Genomic DNA, 18,933 nt, shown 5'->3' with positions numbered 1-18,933 from the left:
CTGGTGGTAGAATCAGTTTAAGAAAGAGGTGAGCCATTTGTGAAAGGCCAGGAGAGCTTATGGTCTGGCAGGTTTGGGCCAAGTTACAGCAGCAGTTCCTGCAGCACTGCTGCTCACTTCCTTGAATCACAGTGTCGACTTGGACACGGTGGGTGTGTGAATTCAGTAAGGACTGTAGACTTCTTTAAAGAATTTTACTTACATTGGCTTCTGATAAACAGTACATTATAGCAAATCAGAGCATGCATTCAGGATTCCGATAATCTGGGTTTACATCCGAGTTCCTCCCCTTACAAACAGTATGAACTTGGAGAAAGTCACCAGCCCAGGTCTCTGCTTATGAGACCCACAGGAACACCTGTTCTACAGGATGTAACAGAAGAGACTTAGCACAGTAAATATTGCCACATTTCTATCAGCAGTGCCTGCAGCATTACTGTGATTAACTCCAAGGCATGATCTTACTGTAACTGACAACAGAAATTACATAGTCGTCTGTCATTTCTAATGTACCCATTAACCATTGACTTCTTTCAAAATGGAAGAGGAAAGTGGGTCACCTTAAGAGACTATAATGAGAATGACATTAATGCAGACCACAGGAGGGCCTGTGAGATAGCTCGGTGAATAAAAGCGCCCGAGCTAGATCCTGAAGACATACAGGATAGATGGGGAGAACCAGTACCTGCAGGTTGTCCTCTGGCCTCTGCACACACACTACAGCGTGTGTGGACATCGCAGCTTCAGTCCTGCAGCCACTCTGGGGAAGAAAGCACGTGTTTTAGGGTGGCTGCTTGCTTCATTACCTGACAAAGGGCCAGCCAGACCATCAGAGGAACTGAATTTTGCATACAAACTACGCTGTGTTTTCAGAGCTTTGACCCTTAGCAAACACTGTTTAAATGCTTCTCTTCCCATCTAACGTTCATTTCCAAAACCACTGAAGGGAACGGGCTATTAGTTCAGGGCCAGATTTGAAAGCACATGAAAACTTTGTTCATGAGGTTAAGAAATGGCTTAATAATTAAGTTAAAGCAGTTGAAAGTAGATCTAATTTCAAACAGACCAGCTAACCGTGTTAGGAGCAGATGAGGGTGTGCTCCTTCCTACTCTCCTTCCACCCCCAAGATGTCGGCTCCAATCCCAAGACGGGTTTTCCAGTTTGTTTTTTCTTTTCTTTTTTCTTTTTCACTTTAAACCATGCAAGACTGCACTCTTTACTGCTGAAGTGTTAAACTGGTGTCACAGACACTTAAGACCATAGCACATGTGATACCTACTGTGTGCATTGCTGTCTTCCGTGGTGCGTCCTGTCTGTTCCTTTCGCAGATCAGTTAGGAACCACTGAAGCTTAGCTGTCACTCCACGCTTCCTCCCGGGCTGTTTGGTTGGACACTGCTCTAGTCTGGGTCACGTCAGTTGAAGCTGTGTGGAATGTTTACGATGCCTTTCATGTTCCAATCTGAGTACCATTCAGAGCATCATCAGCCAAGATGATACTGAACAATTAGCTCTCATTTCACTTGAACCCCTAATTGTGCAATCAGCAATGATAATTTTCCTCCTCTGAGGGTGGGAACTGGGCATACAGAGGAGAATTGCACGCATCAAGGGACTAATTGTGCCTTAATAGTGATAACAGCCACTATCATTTCATGAGCCTCTACTATGTGCCCAGCTCTGAGGCTTACAATGCCTTGTGTTGTTGCTGCAGCCTGGGGGGAGGGCAGCCGAGTACCAGGAAAAGTGTTCTCAGCCTTCCCATGCAGTGACAAGGAGGTGTCTACAGTGAAATTGAATGCACATGCTCATGTGCCCACTCGCTCATATCCTTCTCCTTTGTCCCCACGGGACGGGGAGAAGGAAGTGAAGTTGAGACCAAAGCACTGACAGTTGCCCAGAGCTAGGGAGGCTGGTGAGTTCAAAAAGAAAGGCACAGCATACAGTCACCTCCTGACTGCGCATGTCTCCATCACTGCACACCGCATCTGGGCGTTGACCTTGACAGTGGAGAAGCATGCAGTGAAAGTGGCCTTGGCCTTTGTGGAGGTTTCGGACTGGCTGTTATGGTTGCTCCGTATTCTGGTGACCCTGGTGAGTGGGACAGAGCATGAGGGTAGCCACCTAAGAGGTACACCAGCCTCCCCACCATGCGGAGGCAGGCATAGCTGACGGCTGTGGCAGCAGAGATGGAGAGCTGCTGACTCACATCTGGGTAGACCAAGGAGGAGGAAGAGATGCTAGCACTCCGCTCACCTTTCCCTTTCCTTTCCTTTTTTACGAGGCCTGGGACCCTGCTCAGGTGACGGGGTCGGCCTCATCTCAGGAAACATCCTACAGCCACACCCAAAAGGGTTCTTTGCTAATGCTCTGGGATTTTCATAATCCATTCACATTAGCAATCAAATGTGGTGAGCCCAATGCATAACTGCCTAATTTATGGGTAATTTTTCTCAGTTTTAAAGTGCATCTAGTCAGATTGGGAACTGTCAATGTGGGAGGCTTCACAGATGTGCGATTTGAGCTGGGTTTGAAAGGTGAGGAGGACTCAGGCAGGAGAAGAATGGAAGTCTCCGTGTGAAAGGGTCACAAATGGACACAGAATGCACAGGGCCGTGTCCAATGTTCGTTCACACTCAAAGTAATTGTGAGCGGTGGGAAGTCACAGGGAAGTGATGCAGCACAGATTAACCCTGATGTCTTCCTGCACAAGAGCAGCCGTGTGGAGTCAGAGTGTCTACCCTACACATGGTGACTGAGTCCTCACGGCAAGGCAAGAACCATGCAGGGAAGAAATGCTGGAGCCCTATGTGAGGGGAGCTCACAAGGGCAGGGATGTCCTACCCAGACTGCTGTGCCCATCCCCCTCCAGACCACAGTGGCACAGCCACCTCCAGTTAGTTTCCATATGTGTTGAATGCACTGGGCGTTCAGTGATCTGCACTGTGAGGCAGATGAGCTCTCTAAGCAGGGCGGTCGGTGTCTACAGTACACGTGTGCATAGCTCTCAACCGTGCTCTTTGAGCAGGGACTCTCAAGCTCCTCAGTCTGTCCCTTGAAGTCCTTTGACATCATGAGAAGCAGAAGCAAAAGCTCCTTTGAAACAGAGAATGATCTTGTAAAGCTGAGTTCCTTTCCTGGGAACTGTAAGAATGGGTACTTCGGGGCAGGAGCTTGCTCGCTGTGTGAATTCCCGCTCCCCCTTCTTTTTACTGAATCAAAAACACAGCCTATGTCCCTGCCATACTCAGCATCAGCTTTGCGCTGTGTGTAAAATAATAAACAATGCTTGTAACATGGTTTGCAAGGAAGAGCTTTCAGGAAACACATTTCTTCTTTCCCCCAACCCCAAATGCAGTGCAATTCTGTAAAACTACAGGGAGCATAAATATTCAGGCCATGCATCAGGTTGGTTATCTTGGGCAGTTATCTGGTAGGATGCCAACCTGCAAAACTGGGAGCCAGTACATTTCAGATTTGCCACCTCTTGAGAGAGGAGTCCAAAGAACACTAGCAGCAAAGAAATATTGCAGACCTTATCAGGAGGAGCACTTTCTTCCCACAGGCCCCTGGCTCACCAGGCTTTTTTCTTGCTGGCATCATTTAAAAAGAATGAAGCCCCTTGTGCCTATGAGCTTGGGGCCAGCGTGGCTTTGGCACTGTGGCCTCACCCTTTCAAATTGCACCACATCCTTTGGGCATTTGCCTTTTCCAGGTAATTTGCTCAGCAACAATCTAGGAGTGCTAAATCCTGGTTATACTTTTTAACAGCAGATTGAAAATGCTTGGGCAATGCTTGGAGAAGGGCCTGGATCACAGTAAGCAGTCCATGCATATCCTGTGAAGCTGAAGGTTAGTCCCCGTCACATGTGCTCAGTGAGAGCAGGGGGTGGTCATCAGTACTTAGCCAGATGTAGTAGCAGAAACAGCATTTGTAAAGGATGGTTACTGAAAGAAAACCATCTCCATGGCATTTCTAAGTCCTCCACTCTTCCTTTGACTTCTGGTGGCTTTCCTCCTGCTACTCTCCATCCGAGTTCACCTGTTCTGAATTTTCCTCCTGCTACTCTCCATCCGAGTTCACCTGTTCTGAATTTTCCTCCTGCTACTCTCCATCCGAGTTCACCTGTTCTGAATTTTCCTCCTGCTACTCTCCAAGTTCACCTGTTCTGAATAACCTGAAAGCATCCGAGTGTCTTCTGCAAGCATTCTCCTGAAAAGGAAGAGAATTCTTCCCTGCTCCGCAGTTATCCTACGGTACTCAGTCTGGCTGACAGTCTCCCTGGGTAACATAGATTGTGTCCTCCTCGTCAAAGCCATCGAGAGGTTCACAGAACCCCAAAGTTCCATTTTTTTCCCTTTTACCCAAAGCAACCAAAAGTAGACTCAGATTCCATTATTCATCCTGGGGTTGTTCTCTAAAACAAACAGGCCAGCCACCTCCCAGTGCACAGATGTATGACAAACACATGTGGTATGTGCAGTAATAGAGTGTCATGCAACCATGCGACAGCATGGGTGAGTGTGAGGTAAAGTAGGACAGACCAAAGTGTGACAGACGTTGTGTGCAGTGTGTGAGATAGGCAGGGGACTGGTCATGCAGCCTCTGGGAGGCGGCAGCCATGACACTGGCAGAGCTCGGAGTGAGATGGTGAGCCGTTAGAAACAGCAATGACTGAGTCAGAAAGTGAACCCAGGAAGCAGAACAAGGCCCACGGGACTCTGTGTTTAAAATGGCTACACTTTTCAGTTTTATTTTACAGTTAAAAGCTTAAAATAGGAAAAAAACAACCTTAGGGTTTCAGAGTGAAAGCCAAGAGCATCCCTCAAGTCTTGGGGCCTTGATGGTCTCTCATGAACACTGGCCCACACAGCAGCCTGCCTGCTGCTCATTTGATGAAAAAGCATCTTGAGTGCCTGCCTCTTTGGGTGGGATTGTGTACCTGTCTGTCCCTCTCATAGTGTGTTTCTCAGTAGAGGTGTCCGTCATCTTGTGTCCCCCATACTTTGCTGAAAGGCTACCTGACCACCCACCACCTGTCAGAACGTCAGCTACTGGTTTTCTCCAGAGTGTGCCTCACCACCACACATGTCACATGCCGTGTGTCCATTTCCAGTCCCTAGAAGCTCATGAGTTCTAGGACTTTGCTTCATTTGTATTTGTCTTCTGATGACTAGATACATGCCACAGAGTACCTGCGGTCAAACGTGAGTGTTTCAGAGATACATGCATAGCCCTTATTCCAAACACTGCTGGACCAAATGTGTGGACATCCCCATCAACACTTCTCCTTTTGCTGCCGTAAATGCCCTTCCCAGACAACCTCAAAACCTCAGGAGGGCCCAACTGGTCTCTGCAGGGCTCACACACGTACGTATTCATATCAACAGTGGGGTGGTGTAGTGCAGGTTTTCAAAACTTAGCAGGACTCTGGTGACATTACTGGAGGTTTTAGTGGCTCGGCTAAAACTACTTGGATGAATCGACTTCTGCCTACATATTTGATGACATCTCATTGGACTGGCCAAGTGAGTCATGTGGTCAACAGAGCACACTTCAAAGTGACGCCAGAAGGCAGACGTGCAGAAAATGAAGAATAAGAACCATCACGTATTCAGTCACCAAAGCGCTGAGCCTGGGTGCCTGTGATCGGCTCTTCTCCACACCCTCCTTCTGTGTCCCCGGAAGAAAACACATTCTGTCCAGCCTTAGGTGTAGTACTTAGTCTGGCTCTGTCAGTCCTCCTTTCCAGGTATCAATACAACTAGAAGAGTTCAACCTCAAAAGCAATTAGAACACTATAGAAGGAGCTGTTTTTTGATTAGGAAATGTTAAGTATGTATTGTTTTAAGCCAGTTCGATAGATTGTGATAACTTGTTACCATTAACCTTGGGAAACTAATGCAGGGCAAGTCCTGAGTCCAGAGAGTGGTTCCCAACCTTCCCAGTGCTGCGCCCTTAATACAGTTCATGTTGTGCCGACCCCAACCATGAAATATTCATTTTGCTACTTCATAAGCATAGTGTTCTCTTGTTACGAATCGTACTGTAAACATCTGCTTTATGATGGTCCTAGCAACCCTTATGAAAGAGTCCTTCAGCTCGGAAAGGGGTTGCAGCCCACAGTGTGAGAAGCACTGCTCTAGAGAGTCCACATCACATGTGAGTTGTGAGTGGCACCCAGAGAGATGCTTACTTCTGTTGCCAGCACTGGCTAGCCACTCTGTGACTGCGTTCTCACTGTTGCATTCTGTGACAGGATAACAGCTCTGCAGGTGTCCCCACCGTGATAGTTAGTCTTATGCAACTTGACACAAGCTAGAGTCATCTGAGAGGAAGGAGCCTCAACTGAGAAAAATGCTTCCATAAGATCCACCATAAGGTATTTCTTAAATTAGTGATTGACAGGGAAGAACCCAGCCCATTGTGGGTGGAGCCATCCCTGGCCCAGCCCATTGTGGGTGGAGCCATCCCTGGGCTGGTGGTCCTGGGGTCTATAAGAAAGCAGGCTGAGCAAGCCAGTGAGCAGCAGCCTGCCATGGCCCCTGCATCAGCTCCTGTCCTGTTTGACTTTCCGTCCTGACTTTCTTCAGTGATGAACATGGATGTAGAAGTGTAAGCCAATTAAACCTGCTTTTTGATCAGTGTTTTTCACATCAGTAGAACCCTGAGACACCAGTCTAAACTTCACATTTGTGACCGTGTTAGGTTACATGGTAGGTCAAGTTTGTAAATCATCTGGCTGCCAAGTGGGTTTCTTGAATGGGCCTAATATAATCACAAGGGTTTTAAAAAGTGAGTGGCAAGGAGAATCGGGTCCAGGGATGGAGTACCTGACCTGCAAGATGCAGGCCACGAGTCGAGGGGAGAAACAGAAAGGGATGGGGAGATGATTTTCCTCTAGACGTTCCAGAAAGACACAGAAAGCAGCAAGACCCATTTGTGGCACATGAGCTCCACTTTTTAACTGGGAGCTAGACGGCTGGGAAGGAACAATTTAAGAGCTGATGGTGGCGAAAGGTGGTGTTGGAGGAAGAAGCCTGTTAAGGGGAACGAAGCGTTGGTGTTCAAGTCTGACTCTGCTTGCCGTAGGCACCAACTCCTGGAGCCATTTCTGCCTTTGATCACCTAACGTCCAGCCCAAACCCTGCTGGAGCTCATATCACCTGAGTCACAGGGAGGGGAGTTGGGCACATCCTGCATTGCTTCCTGTAGAGTGCAGAGCACACAGAGTGGAGCTGTCTCACGGTCCTGTGCTCACTTCCTCGTCACGGGACGTCACCACGGTGCAGTCTTGCCGAGTCCTGGCCTCCACTCTCACCCACACTTGATTGGCTTAGACTCACGTTAAAATTTGACTTTGTTGCCACCAGTGTTTTGCCTCCATGTGTGTCTATACGTCCCATTCCTGCATGAGGTGTCAGACCCACTGGGGCTCAGGTGCATGCGCACGGTGGTTGTGAGCCACACTGGGTGCTGTGGATTGAACCCAGGTCCTCTGGAGAAGCAGCTGTGCTCTTAACACTTGAGCCATCTCTCATCACCTAGGACAGGTTAATTAAGACGTGTGTGTTGTTTTCTAGGTTTCCGCTGGGCATCGTTTATATTCCTTTTAAGTATAACACATTACCACATAACTTAGCAGCTTTATGTCATAAGCATCATTATCTCAGGGTCTCTATAAGTCAGAATCTAGTGCAGTTGGGTGACATACCTCTCGATAGCCCGCTCATACAATCAGGGCAGCCACACTCCAGCCAGTTTCTCCTCCCCTCCTCCTTTCTCCCATCCATGCCTTCTGCTTTCCCTTCAGAAAGGGAGGCCTCCCAGGGATACCACCCAAACATAGAATTATTAAGTTCATATCCTGCTGGATGAGGCAGCAGTAGAAGGGCCCAAGAGCAGGCGAAGAGCCAGGGAAGCTGCTACTCCCACTGTTGGAGTCGCACAAGGTCAAGCTGCACAGCCATAGCGTGTGAGCCGTGGACCTGGTACAGACCAGGCAGGTTCTCTGAAGACTGCTGGGCGCCTGTGAATATAGTGGAATGTCATTGGGGATCACATCACTGACCTGTTTTAGTGTTTGTCAGTCGTGTTTGACATCTACACATCTAGGCTGTCCTGTCTCTGGTTCTTAGCCCTCCAGAAGCATGGGTCTCAAGCTGGAACAGTCGTTGCTTGGCCACTCCTACAATGTCTGTACCACCTTTACTCCAGCACATGTTAATTGTAAAGGATATTCATGCTGCAGAGAGGACAAGTAACAAGGAGGGCTGGGGGTGGGGCATGAACCTCCCTATAGAGGGAAACTGGAGTAGATACTGAGGTACACTGGGGAGCAAGTAGGGACAGGGACAGAAGGGCTCAGGTGCGGGAGGATGGAGGAAGAGAGCCTGAGAGACACAGCTGGAACTGAGAACCTTCCTGAGGAGGAACTGAAAACCTAGTGCAATGGTGACTGTAGCAGAACTCCAAGCAGTGGGGAAACAGGAACCTCAATAGGCATCTTCTGTAATGGGCAAGATTTCCAGTGGAGGGACTGAGACACCAGCCCAGCCACAAACCTCCGTCCTACAATTAGTCCAGCCTGCAGGATGTGCTGGGGTAAAAGTGGTATGGAAATTGTAGTTCTCATTAGATGATCAGATTCAAACTCCCTCTCTCCAGCTCTGCCTGCGGAACAGCTTTCACGTGTATTAATACCACTCCAGTTTAGAAAAAGTGACCTCAGATCCCTGCCACTACCCCAGGCACTGGTTATAGACCCTAGATCAAAGTGCGCCCCTTTGTTTCTTCTTTGTGCCAAGACCTGCCTGTGTGTCAAAGATGGATGAGCAATTTGCATTAATGGTGCTTACCACGAGACGTGGGTCTCGAAGCTTGTATTTGAAGAATTAAGATGCAGTTATGGTAGAAATCACTTTTTGACACAAAAATATTTTTATATTCTAAGTAAAAACTGGGCTTGAGATTCTTTCCAGGATGCCGCCTTACACTGGGCGTGGCTGCAGCTCAGCAGGGTCTCTGCTGGGCCCACACCAGGCCTTTAGGAGACAAGGGAGATAGAAAGTCTTACCCCGAGACAGGCTGTGGGCATCACATCCTCCATCCTTGTTAGTGTGCACTTCAAGCTCTTAACCGTGCTGAGTGAGGCAGGAGAGGAGCTTACACAGAAGAAATGTCTTCAGTCTTTTTTAAGAAGTTCAGAGCTTGGAAGGTTTTTCATGTCTCTAGAGTCAGATGAAATGCAGACTCCCCAGGGGTCACAATGAGGTGACAGGCAGATGCTGAGCTTTGGTTTGTTTCACTGGGCACAGTCCACATCTGAGGGGTCACCAAGGTCATTCGGGGACACGTCACATCCATTCCTTTGGTGGGTGTCAAAGCACAGTTATTCAGAATATAATCTGAAATCCCTTTGATCATATAGTCAGTACCTTAGTAATTTATGCTGTCTTATCAGTAAACACAGCCTTTGCTATTACCATGATAAGATTAAAAAATAGGGTACTAAGATTAGAGTGAGATTTCGTGTTATGTTCATGCTTAAAGTTTTTCCTTGCAATTTTAATGACCTGATAGCAATTAAGCATTTGGGGTAGGGGCAGGAATATCTAATGTTGAATCACTCATGCCCGAAAGTGTTACAAAGAAGCTGATAGAGTATTCTCACCATGTGACTGTGTGTCAGGTTTTCAGATGAAAAGCCCCAATTAATTCTCAACTGCAGTCTGTTGGCCATGTGTGTTCCACGGTGCCTACTAAGCTGACGGGCTCTGTATGTAACATCTTAAACATAGACATCAAGAACTAGAAGCATCTTTGGCTTGCAGATAATCAAGGACTCCTATGACAGTAGCATGTTCCCAGGTTAGGAGAATCAACAACTCCTATGACAGTAGCATGTTCCCAGTTTTAGAGATGTCTAGGAGAATAATTGAGATAGTTTGGTGCCCTTGGTCACTATGTATGTCCTATTATTTCTTAATGGCATGAATCACTGGATCATGGGGAATGACACAGTCTGCCAATCAGAGAGAGGGGCCTGGCGCTGGAGTGGAGCTGCAGGGCCCTGGAAGCTCCTGCAGCTGTCGGGGACAGAAGAACTCATTTAAAAGCTGCTGTGCAAGCCGGGAAGGCAGGTGGTGACTCTCTTACAGGGCTGTCTTTGATTTGAGCAGAACCAGACCAACTGTTCCTCGTTAAAATGCATTTTGCAGCATGTTCTAATGTGAGCATGTCAACTGTGTATGTATGCATGTGTACGTGTGTGTGCTCTGAGAAAATCCAGCTAGCACTGTAAGACATGCATTAGAAATGGCCTATGCATGACCTAGGCTGGCTTTCCTAGGACAGCCTTCTGTAGAAAAACAGGAGCCCAAACGAAGTGCGTCAGAGGGAATAGCATCAGGAAGGGTGCATAAAGCCTGTTTTCCAGAAACCTGAGTTCATGTCAGTCAGTTCGATAGTCTCGAGGTACCTGATATCACTCTCTTATTACAGCTGACCATGTAAACATCCCTGAAGTATCTTGTGCATTGTAGAGCTAAAGCCTAGCCCCTCTTCCCTGTGCATCATACTGACTTAGGTGACTGGCTTATCTACCCACTCCCTCAGTGGGTAGTTTTAAGATCAACAACAAAAGGGTGCGAAGCATGAGAGGCCTACCGTACACATGGCAAGCTTCCAGAGTCACTGCTACCACTGGGGAGGGGTTTGTTTTGTTTGTTTGTTTGTTTCGCTTCTATATCCCATTCCATAGAAGTAGGAGGCAGGGCTTCAAGGGAAGTCACCAAATGGTCTGACCTCCTGTTGGGAGAACTCCCACAGCTCCCAAGGCAAGGACACTGTGACTGCTGACACAGTGATGCAGATAGTGGGGAAACAAGGAGAATGCAGTATCCACTCCTCCAGCAGGAGCCCCTCCCTCGGGGGTCCTAACAACTGAGAACAACTCATGTCCCCAGAGGCCTCACGGTTAGCAGAGTCAGGTCTGTGCTAGCTGGTAGGAAAGGTTTAGCAGAAGCTGGGCCCTGAGGGTCTTCTGGTTTCCTCCCCTAGGGGGCTTCGCCGTGAGCCAGCCACACAGCTACCTTCGGCTGCTCTGCCGTGCGAGCATGGCCTGTGCTGAGACGTTGGTTCAGCTCTGCCAGAGCTGAGCACACGCACTAGTAAGTGAAAAGCCCGAGGGATTGTGCAGCGTGGGCACGTTAGGCCCATGTGTTAGACCCAGGAACTTGCACATGTACCTATCCTAGAAAGAAGGCCTTTGCAAGCATGGCTAAGGAAGGATCTTGAGATTACTCTGGATTGTCCCAGGATAGGCCTTGTGATATAAGTCACCATTTCTGCTTCCAGCTTCAAAAAGGAAGAAAGGGCCACAGACCAGGAGGTGCAGGCAGCCACATAGCCACCTAAAAAGGCAAGGATTCAGTTCTTTCCCAGAGCCTCTGCAAAGAATTTGTTCATCACTACGTACAGCAAAACCTTAGAAGATGTAACCTTGAGAATTCTAACAGTAGTCTTGTATTGTTTGATCTCTAGATTTAGCATAGTTTCCTGAAGTCATATTAGAAAACTAATCTATAACATGTATAAATTACATTTCTCGTAATGAAATATCTGACATAACCAACTTAAAGAAGGAAGTGGTCTTGGATCACGGTATGGGAAGTGAGGAGGTCTGCTCCGGGTGCCCATAGCATAGGGAGAGTAAGCAGACTTACTCACACAGCACAGGATGTGCAGAGAGGTGATAGCCAAGTTCTCTCTTTGGTTCCAAACTGGGAAAGTTACAAGAGGCTAGGGGTGGGGTGGCCTCCGTTAATTCTTGTCTAGCAGGGAGCCTTCCTGCTCACCTCTCAGTGAGGGTGAGTACAGTACTGACTGTGCTGAGTACAGCTTCCCGCTCTGGGCTTAGCGTCTGTGAGCACATTACTAACAACAGAATGTCATTATCTTGGAACTGCTGCTAAGTGTCAGAGGCCCTGGCCTTCGCTTTTCCATGCCACATCCCTGCACAACAGCAATAGCAGCCTTTCTTATGTGCCCAGAGCCCCTTGGCCTATCTTCTAACTTTAACAGCGTCGTAAGGCAGAGGCTAGTGTTCTTACCTCATGCGGTGTCACTGTGCTCGGATCCCATTGCTGGCTAACTCGGACCTGCAATTGCTTGTCATACTGCATGCCTCTTGTGCTATTTGTAATAAACTAAACTACCATAAGCTGATTCATCATAACTGGAAAGCAAATAACACGGTGACTTTGTAATTGTACAAGAACGTTTGAGGTCGTTTGCATGGTCCCTTAGAACCTCAGAGTAGTGTGGAGTGCATTGGTCCCAGTGATTCCTAAATGCTAAGTCCTTTATGTCTGTCTCAGTCAGTCCTCACGGTGACCCGGGGAAGCACAGATGCCCTGAGCATCCCCACTTTATAGGTGGGGGAATGCCTGTCCTGAGAGAAGAACATGTCTGAGAACCTCATGGGAGCTGGGAGTGGAGCCCAGAATTGACACTCACGGCTCCTAGAACCATGCTTCCAAGAGCATGCTCGAGTCAGAGACCCCTTTTTCTGTCCCCACCAAAACATGCATCCCTGCTAGGAACACCAAGCTAGAAGTGGGCTGGTGGGGTGGGTGTCCATTTTCCCAGACGGGTGTGACAGTAAGTATCTAGAATGTAATTAGGCACATACTGATAGAGTGGTAATTGTAGGCTCTTCTCCAAGATCCTTGACTGCAACAGCCCTGGGTAGTTGACTGGGTTTCCAGTATGAGGCATATTACCTACTTGTTGAGCAGGCCAATTAGAAAACTACTGGATTTGGCTCTGAGGACCCTCCTCCCTGTTCACTGTAGCAGGCACACTAATTCACATTTTAACAGCAGTCTTAAAGGAACTCCCTTTTCTGTGCATCCTCCCCAGTCTTCACTTGGAGATTTGGTTATGGCCATCAGTTAATTTTAGCTATTGTTACATCATTCTAACTCTAGTTTTTGTCTTGCGTTTCCTTCATGGTTAATGACGCTAGAAAAGTTTTTATGGATTTGCCATTTCTTGAGAATGGTCCATTCAGATCCTTAGCCCACTTCATAACTGTTTTAAATATGAGGGTTTCCTTACGTGCTCTAACACTAACCGTGTGTAGTGAGCAGCAGCTAGCACAAGCTTCCTCTCATTCTGTGTGTTGGGCTTCAAGTCGTTGTTCACTGTGCAAAACACTCTTAACTGCATGCTTTGCTGTTTGGGCTCTTGTCTCCTGTGAGCCGGAGGATCTTTCTTCACACTGCTGCAGGGACATCTGATTGTTACCGCGGACTTCCACAAGTACTTTTGGTTTCGGGTCTTACCTTCAGGTGTCTGGTTTGAGTTTGGTTTTATCATTTTGCTTGCCTGGTGGGTTTGGATTAGTTTGGATTGGTTGGTTTTTGTTTCTGTACTAGATGAGAGGTTGTGATTAAATTTCAGTGTTTCCCATGGGGGTGTCCATTTTCCCAGAACCATTTATTAAAGATGCTGTCTTTTCTCCAGTGGACATTTCTGGAGATTTAGTCCATGCATCTGCCAGTACTGTGCTGTTTTGATGACTGTGACTCTGCAGTATGTTTGAAATCAGGGAAGTGCTTCCAGATTTGTTCTTATTTGCACAATGTAGACTGTTCCAAAGAAACCACAGGATTATTTTATGCAGTTTTGTGAAGAGTGTTGTGAGTTCTGGTTTTGGTGTCTCTGTATTCTTTTTGATTGTGAGGTCATTTTTCCAACCTAACACCTTGGAGGTTGTGTGCATATATGCCTCTTTATTTCTTTTATTATTTTAATAATTTAGTCATTTTCAATTATGTTTACTTACTTATATTTGGTTAGTATTTGTGAATGGGATTGTTTTGTGGATTTCATTATCATCAAACTCTTAGTGACAAATGAAAAGACCAGATCTTGATACTTTACTGAGTATATCACTTTTAACAGTTTCTTGATGGTGTCTTCAGGTTTTTCTTTTGTATAAACCCATATCACTTGCATGGAGGGTCAACTTGACATGTCCCACTCCTAGTTTTCCTTCTTAATGTCAGTGTGCATACATGTATGTGCCACTACACACATGTGGAAAATGGAGAACTTAGAAGGGTGTTTCTCTCCTTCTCCTGTGTAGGCCCCAGTGATCAGCTGAGGTCACCAGGCTTTTCTTTTGCACTGTCTTCCCGTGAGTTTCATTTCTTTCCTCTCCGACCTTCCTATGCATCTTATACAAGGCCCCAGGGTGGCTCTTCTTCAGTGTTCTCTGTGTGGCATGTCTGTCTTCCATTTCAGTTTGCTTGGCATCTACTCCTTGTTTGGAGAGGCCATTACCTTGTATTTCTACACTTCAATGTGTTCATCCTATAGATTAGGAGATTGTGTTTGACTAAGGCAGCTTCTCAGTGAGTAGCTCTCTCCTGATGACATGTCTTGAGTGTTGGTTTGGTACAGGTTTTGGTTCTCATGGAACACCATAGTATTGGTATGGTCTCCCTGTCATTCGACTGAGGTTAGTGAGTTTGAAGATAGCGGGTCAGGGGAGCAGGAGGGAGACACTGCCATTTCAGCCAGGCCTGATGTAGGCAGCTTTTGGCACCGAGTACTCACTGCAGTCTTTCTACTCCTGCCATGGGACTCTTAAAGAATCAGTTAAAATAATACAAAATAAAGACGCCATTGAAGATGGTTCTGACACAGCAGCAATGTAGGCCTGTGCCCTTATCCTCAAACTCATCAGCATAGGATAGCAGCAGAAACTTTGTCACTTACTCAGTGACACTCATGACATGTGTCTGCACAGTTGTGTGCACTGCAGGCATCTATGCCAGCAGTGTGTCACAGGGTATGGTAGTAGCCAGAGCTATGGAGTCACTTGGGACTGCCTCCCCACACTCATCTGCGCCACGCTCGAAGGGTTTACACCTCTGTCTCTTCGGCTGAAAGTCTACCTTCCTCCTGTGCTTGCCGTGTGCACGCTGCCCTTGCTTCTGCTTTTAGCTGCGCACAGTCAGTCTGTCTCTGAGATCCAACCATTGAGAGTTCCATTGCACCCCAGAGCCTGTACCCAGCACTGCTGTTGCAGTCACTATGCTTCCAAACGCAGAGCCTAAGTTACTCTCTAAACACTACGGCCATCTCTCAAGTTATCTTGAGAAAAAGAGAAAAAAAAGTTCACAAAAAAGGAGAAGGAAGAGAGAGAGAGAGACAGAAAGAAAAGCCAGGCAGGCATGCGGTCTTGAGGACAAGGGAGAGGATGAAAAGTTCAATGCAAAATGGGGCTACATGAGACCTTGTCTCAAAAACAAACAACCCAAATGTTTAGAAATGTACTAACATTTGGAGGGACTGGGGCAAGATTAGTTTTCTCTGTGGTAGAAATTAGGCTGCGGGCCAAGCAAGAGATTCTACAGCAACAGTGCGGGCTCTCTTCCTGACAGAGGAGGGGGTTCAACATGGTTAGGCAGAAATGAGAAGAGAAGGCAAGAGGTTAGTGCCCAGAAAGAAAGGAAAGTACTTAAACACATTCTAATGGAAAACAGGAAAGAAGAAGGCGTGGAATTAGATGGTGAGCAAAGTCTGCCTTGTGAGTGCCAGCGTCATGATAAAACCCAACTATGAAGGCTCATCAGGCCGAGAGCCACCTTGTCCTTGCTTAGTATAAAACAGAACCAGTCTCCAGTGTGCACCTCTGAGCAATTACCAAAGGCGCAGTTATGGGTGGGAACGCAGCTGAGTTGAGTCACATGACACATGGAAACAAGGTTACTCGATGGTCATATGCCCAAGTGACCACAGTACTGAAGTTTGTGGACACATGAATGCAGTCTTCCGGGCTTGATGGCAGATGTAACTGCTAATGGTTATTAAAAACTACAAACCCATCATGAGCACGTTTAGTCAACTGAAATAGAAGCTTGTACCAGACACCACACAAGCCAGCTTGGCAAAAGTGCTGTCTCCCAGAGGATGTGGCAAGTTACGTTCAGCACGGCCCCACAGCTGCTGTGGGCCACTGACTCCATTCTACCTGCTGTGTGACTCCCTGTTAGAGACCCCAGTGCACAGAGACCAGCAGTACAGGCTCAAATGCGAGAACTACAGAAGCAAACATTTGACTGTAGTCAGGGTTGAGAAAGATACCCTGATAGCCAGCAGTTAAGTTCCCAGTCAGTCTCCTACAGTAAAAGCAAAGGTTCTTCCACGTGAGTCAGGTATAAGCTATACCTGACTCACTTTCTAAGCTATAAGCCTAGAAAGTAGGTGTGTGTGTGTGTATGTGTGTGTCTTTATGTGGGGTTTGCACACATGAATGCAATGATCTCTGAGTCCAGAAGGGGGCGTCAGATCCCATGGTGGCTGTGAGCTACCTGCCGTGGATACTGAGAACCGAACTCTGGGTTCTCTGTAAAAGCCGTCTGAGCTGACTTCAGACTCCAGATCTCTGTGCCTGTACTCAACTCATCTGAGTGCACATCGTCATTAAGTGTCACTCAGTTCTCTGTGCTTCTGCCCTAGACTAGAGAACTCCAGCGTCTTCCACTGCTGGGGCCAGCAGGCGCCTCTGTGACTGTCCACACTCCTGCTAGCCAGTGTCTGCAGTGGGGAGGCGCTGCTTCCACACACAAGACAGAGGTGTTGAGGACTGTCAGAGTGCTCAGGGAGACACGAGAGACTCTGATGGCCTCAAGGGCCACTGTGCCACGTCTCCTCTGTGACCAAACATCTACACATCCTGTTGACTCTAGCAGGGGTGGCCATGGTATACGGGGGCATTGCTTTGATAAGCGATGTGCAGTGTGAAACCGCTCAGCTCATCTAGTAGAGACAACAGGTGCTCTGAAAGATTAAAACCGCCCTGAGAGCAGCAGTGTTCTTCCTTCAACTTACCTCACGGCCAGCTAGAAGCCTTGCTGAGTGGATGCCTCCCAAAGAGCAGGGCCGTGGTGTTGACTTACTCTGTAACGTTCTCCAGGCTTTCCTGTGTCTGGCACGCCAAGGTGACTGGAGGGAACTCTGGACTGGGCCCCTCTGGTCACTCTAACTCATACAGGCCACCTGGAGGTGACTCAGCCCCTCCCATGGCAGAGCACCTTATGATGTCTGCCCTCAAGAGTGTGTTTGTGAACAGAATGTCTTCCATGGAGTCTAAAAACAAAATAAAACATGGCTGTGCTGTAATATTCCAAAAAGACAGACTTATCCATACAGACCGTGGGTCTATGTAGACCCTGCAGGGCATCCAATTGTTTCTATATTGAAAGGAAGTAGGGCTAATATAGCTGGAGGAGTTTTTTCTGAAAACTGTTTTCTTGCCTATTTCTGTCTTTATAGGAATTCAGAAATGAGCTTGGGGACCATCGGAATTCAAGTTCAGACACCTGTCCTGCAACCACACATGACTCGGTGTGTTCCAGAACGGTGCAGCAGGCGTCCCGCGGTGACCGGGCTGACTGGGCACTGACGGTGGCCGCAGGCCTGGCTCTTGTGGCTCTCCTTCTGCATTTGTGGCCAGAGTCCATGCTGACACTGTAACTAAGGAGAGAGCAACACCGGTCCTCAGGAGTCATCTGAGCTGGACACACTGCCCTGTGTGTCCCTTCTCAGTGTGCTCACCCTGAGCTGAGCCATTTGGCCTCAGAGCAGACCACAGCTTCTCAGCATCCTTCTCATCCAACTCCATTTTACTTCTTTTTCACAACAGCAAATGCAAGTGGGTTTTTCTTTCTTTCTTGGCTCCAGTCATTAAGTCCCAGCCTAAGTGCACAGTGGCCCTGCCCATCCGAGGCTCTGCCCATCCTAAACATTCTCGGGGCTGTGTTTGGAGCCCCCATGCTACAGACATCTCTTTCACAGCAGATGTGCTCCTAAAATGTTTATACAGAAACCTATTTTGAGAACTTGGACCCAAGTCCGCCACTTATAGGACTCTGCCTGGTGTTCTAGAAGATGTGAAGATTCCATGCCTGTGGCACCCACAGACTTTCAAACAAACCATGATCCTTTCCTGACACACCCGACCAGACATGTGGCATTTATCATTTCCCCGCCCATCAGCAGCCTTTCCTGACTGCAATGATTTCTTTCACAGTAAACAGAATCGGTGCAGTGAGAACACGCTGTGTTTGTTGGACTTTAAATGAGTTTTGTGGATTGGGTAGGTAAAGGAAAACCAAGTAAAGGCCTTTAGATGCCATAGGGATATTCTCATCTCTAGACACATCCTCTAAGGAGCCCGTGTGCATATGCAAATTCTCACACGTGGACACTCATTCCTAGCCTAAGTCTCCTAACCCTGCTGTGTGCTTCTAGAAGGAACCTGCATTGTATTGCAGGGAGCTGCAAGCCCCGCCCCGACTGTGTCTTTTTGCTTTTGCTTTTTTTTGGGGGGGGGGGGGGCAAATTCTATGCTTACAATGTAATTAAAGGAAGCATCTGTAAGCAATAAGTTTTCTATTAAAACCTTCAATGAAAGGGAAAGCAGCTGGCCAGTTCTCAAAGGGCAGCCAAAGGACAGGGCTGGGGAAGCGGATTAGTGAGTAAAGTGCTTGCCGTGCAAGTATAAGAACCTGAGTCCAGATTCCAGAACCCACAGAAAAGCAGATGTGATACTGCATGCCTCTGTAATCCCAGCACCCATGGCAGTATGGAAGGCAGAGACAGGAGAATTCCCAGAAGCTCATGGCCCACCACCCTGCTGTACACGTCAGAGAACAAGAGCCACTGTTTCAAGCACAGCAGAAGGCAAGCACTCGAGGTTGCCCTCTGACCTTCATACACGTGCTTGAATGTGTGCAGACACATGAGGTGCACTGATAAAAAGTGCAGATCTACCTGTGCCTTGGTCACTGCAATAATCAGGAGGAGATGTAGCAACAGGGCAGGAGCCTGCCACTGACTGCCTTTCTTGAACA

At 47.6% G+C, this 18,933-nt stretch overlaps 1 protein-coding gene across 2 annotated transcripts in view; it reads left to right on the top strand.

Moving 5' to 3' along the window:
* The window catches only part of CDKAL1 (CDKAL1 threonylcarbamoyladenosine tRNA methylthiotransferase), a 468,079-nt gene extending 449,678 nt beyond the window's left edge, over window positions 1–18,401 (top strand). For both annotated transcript variants that reach the window (XM_080917709.1, XM_080917710.1), the window contains one exon: window positions 17,354–18,401. In XM_080917709.1, the coding sequence (XP_080773835.1) occupies window positions 17,354–17,554 (201 nt within the window). In that variant the 3' untranslated portion in view covers window positions 17,555–18,401. The remainder of the gene's footprint in view (window positions 1–17,353) is intronic.
* The last annotated feature ends 532 nt before the right edge of the window (window positions 18,402–18,933 follow it).

This window comes from Micromys minutus, assembly GCF_963924665.1.
Source record: "Micromys minutus genome assembly, chromosome: 6".
Taxonomy (NCBI): Eukaryota; Metazoa; Chordata; class Mammalia; order Rodentia; family Muridae; genus Micromys; species Micromys minutus.
The sequence above is the reverse complement of the archived record's forward strand: the minus strand, read 5'-3'. Positions and strand labels throughout refer to the sequence as shown.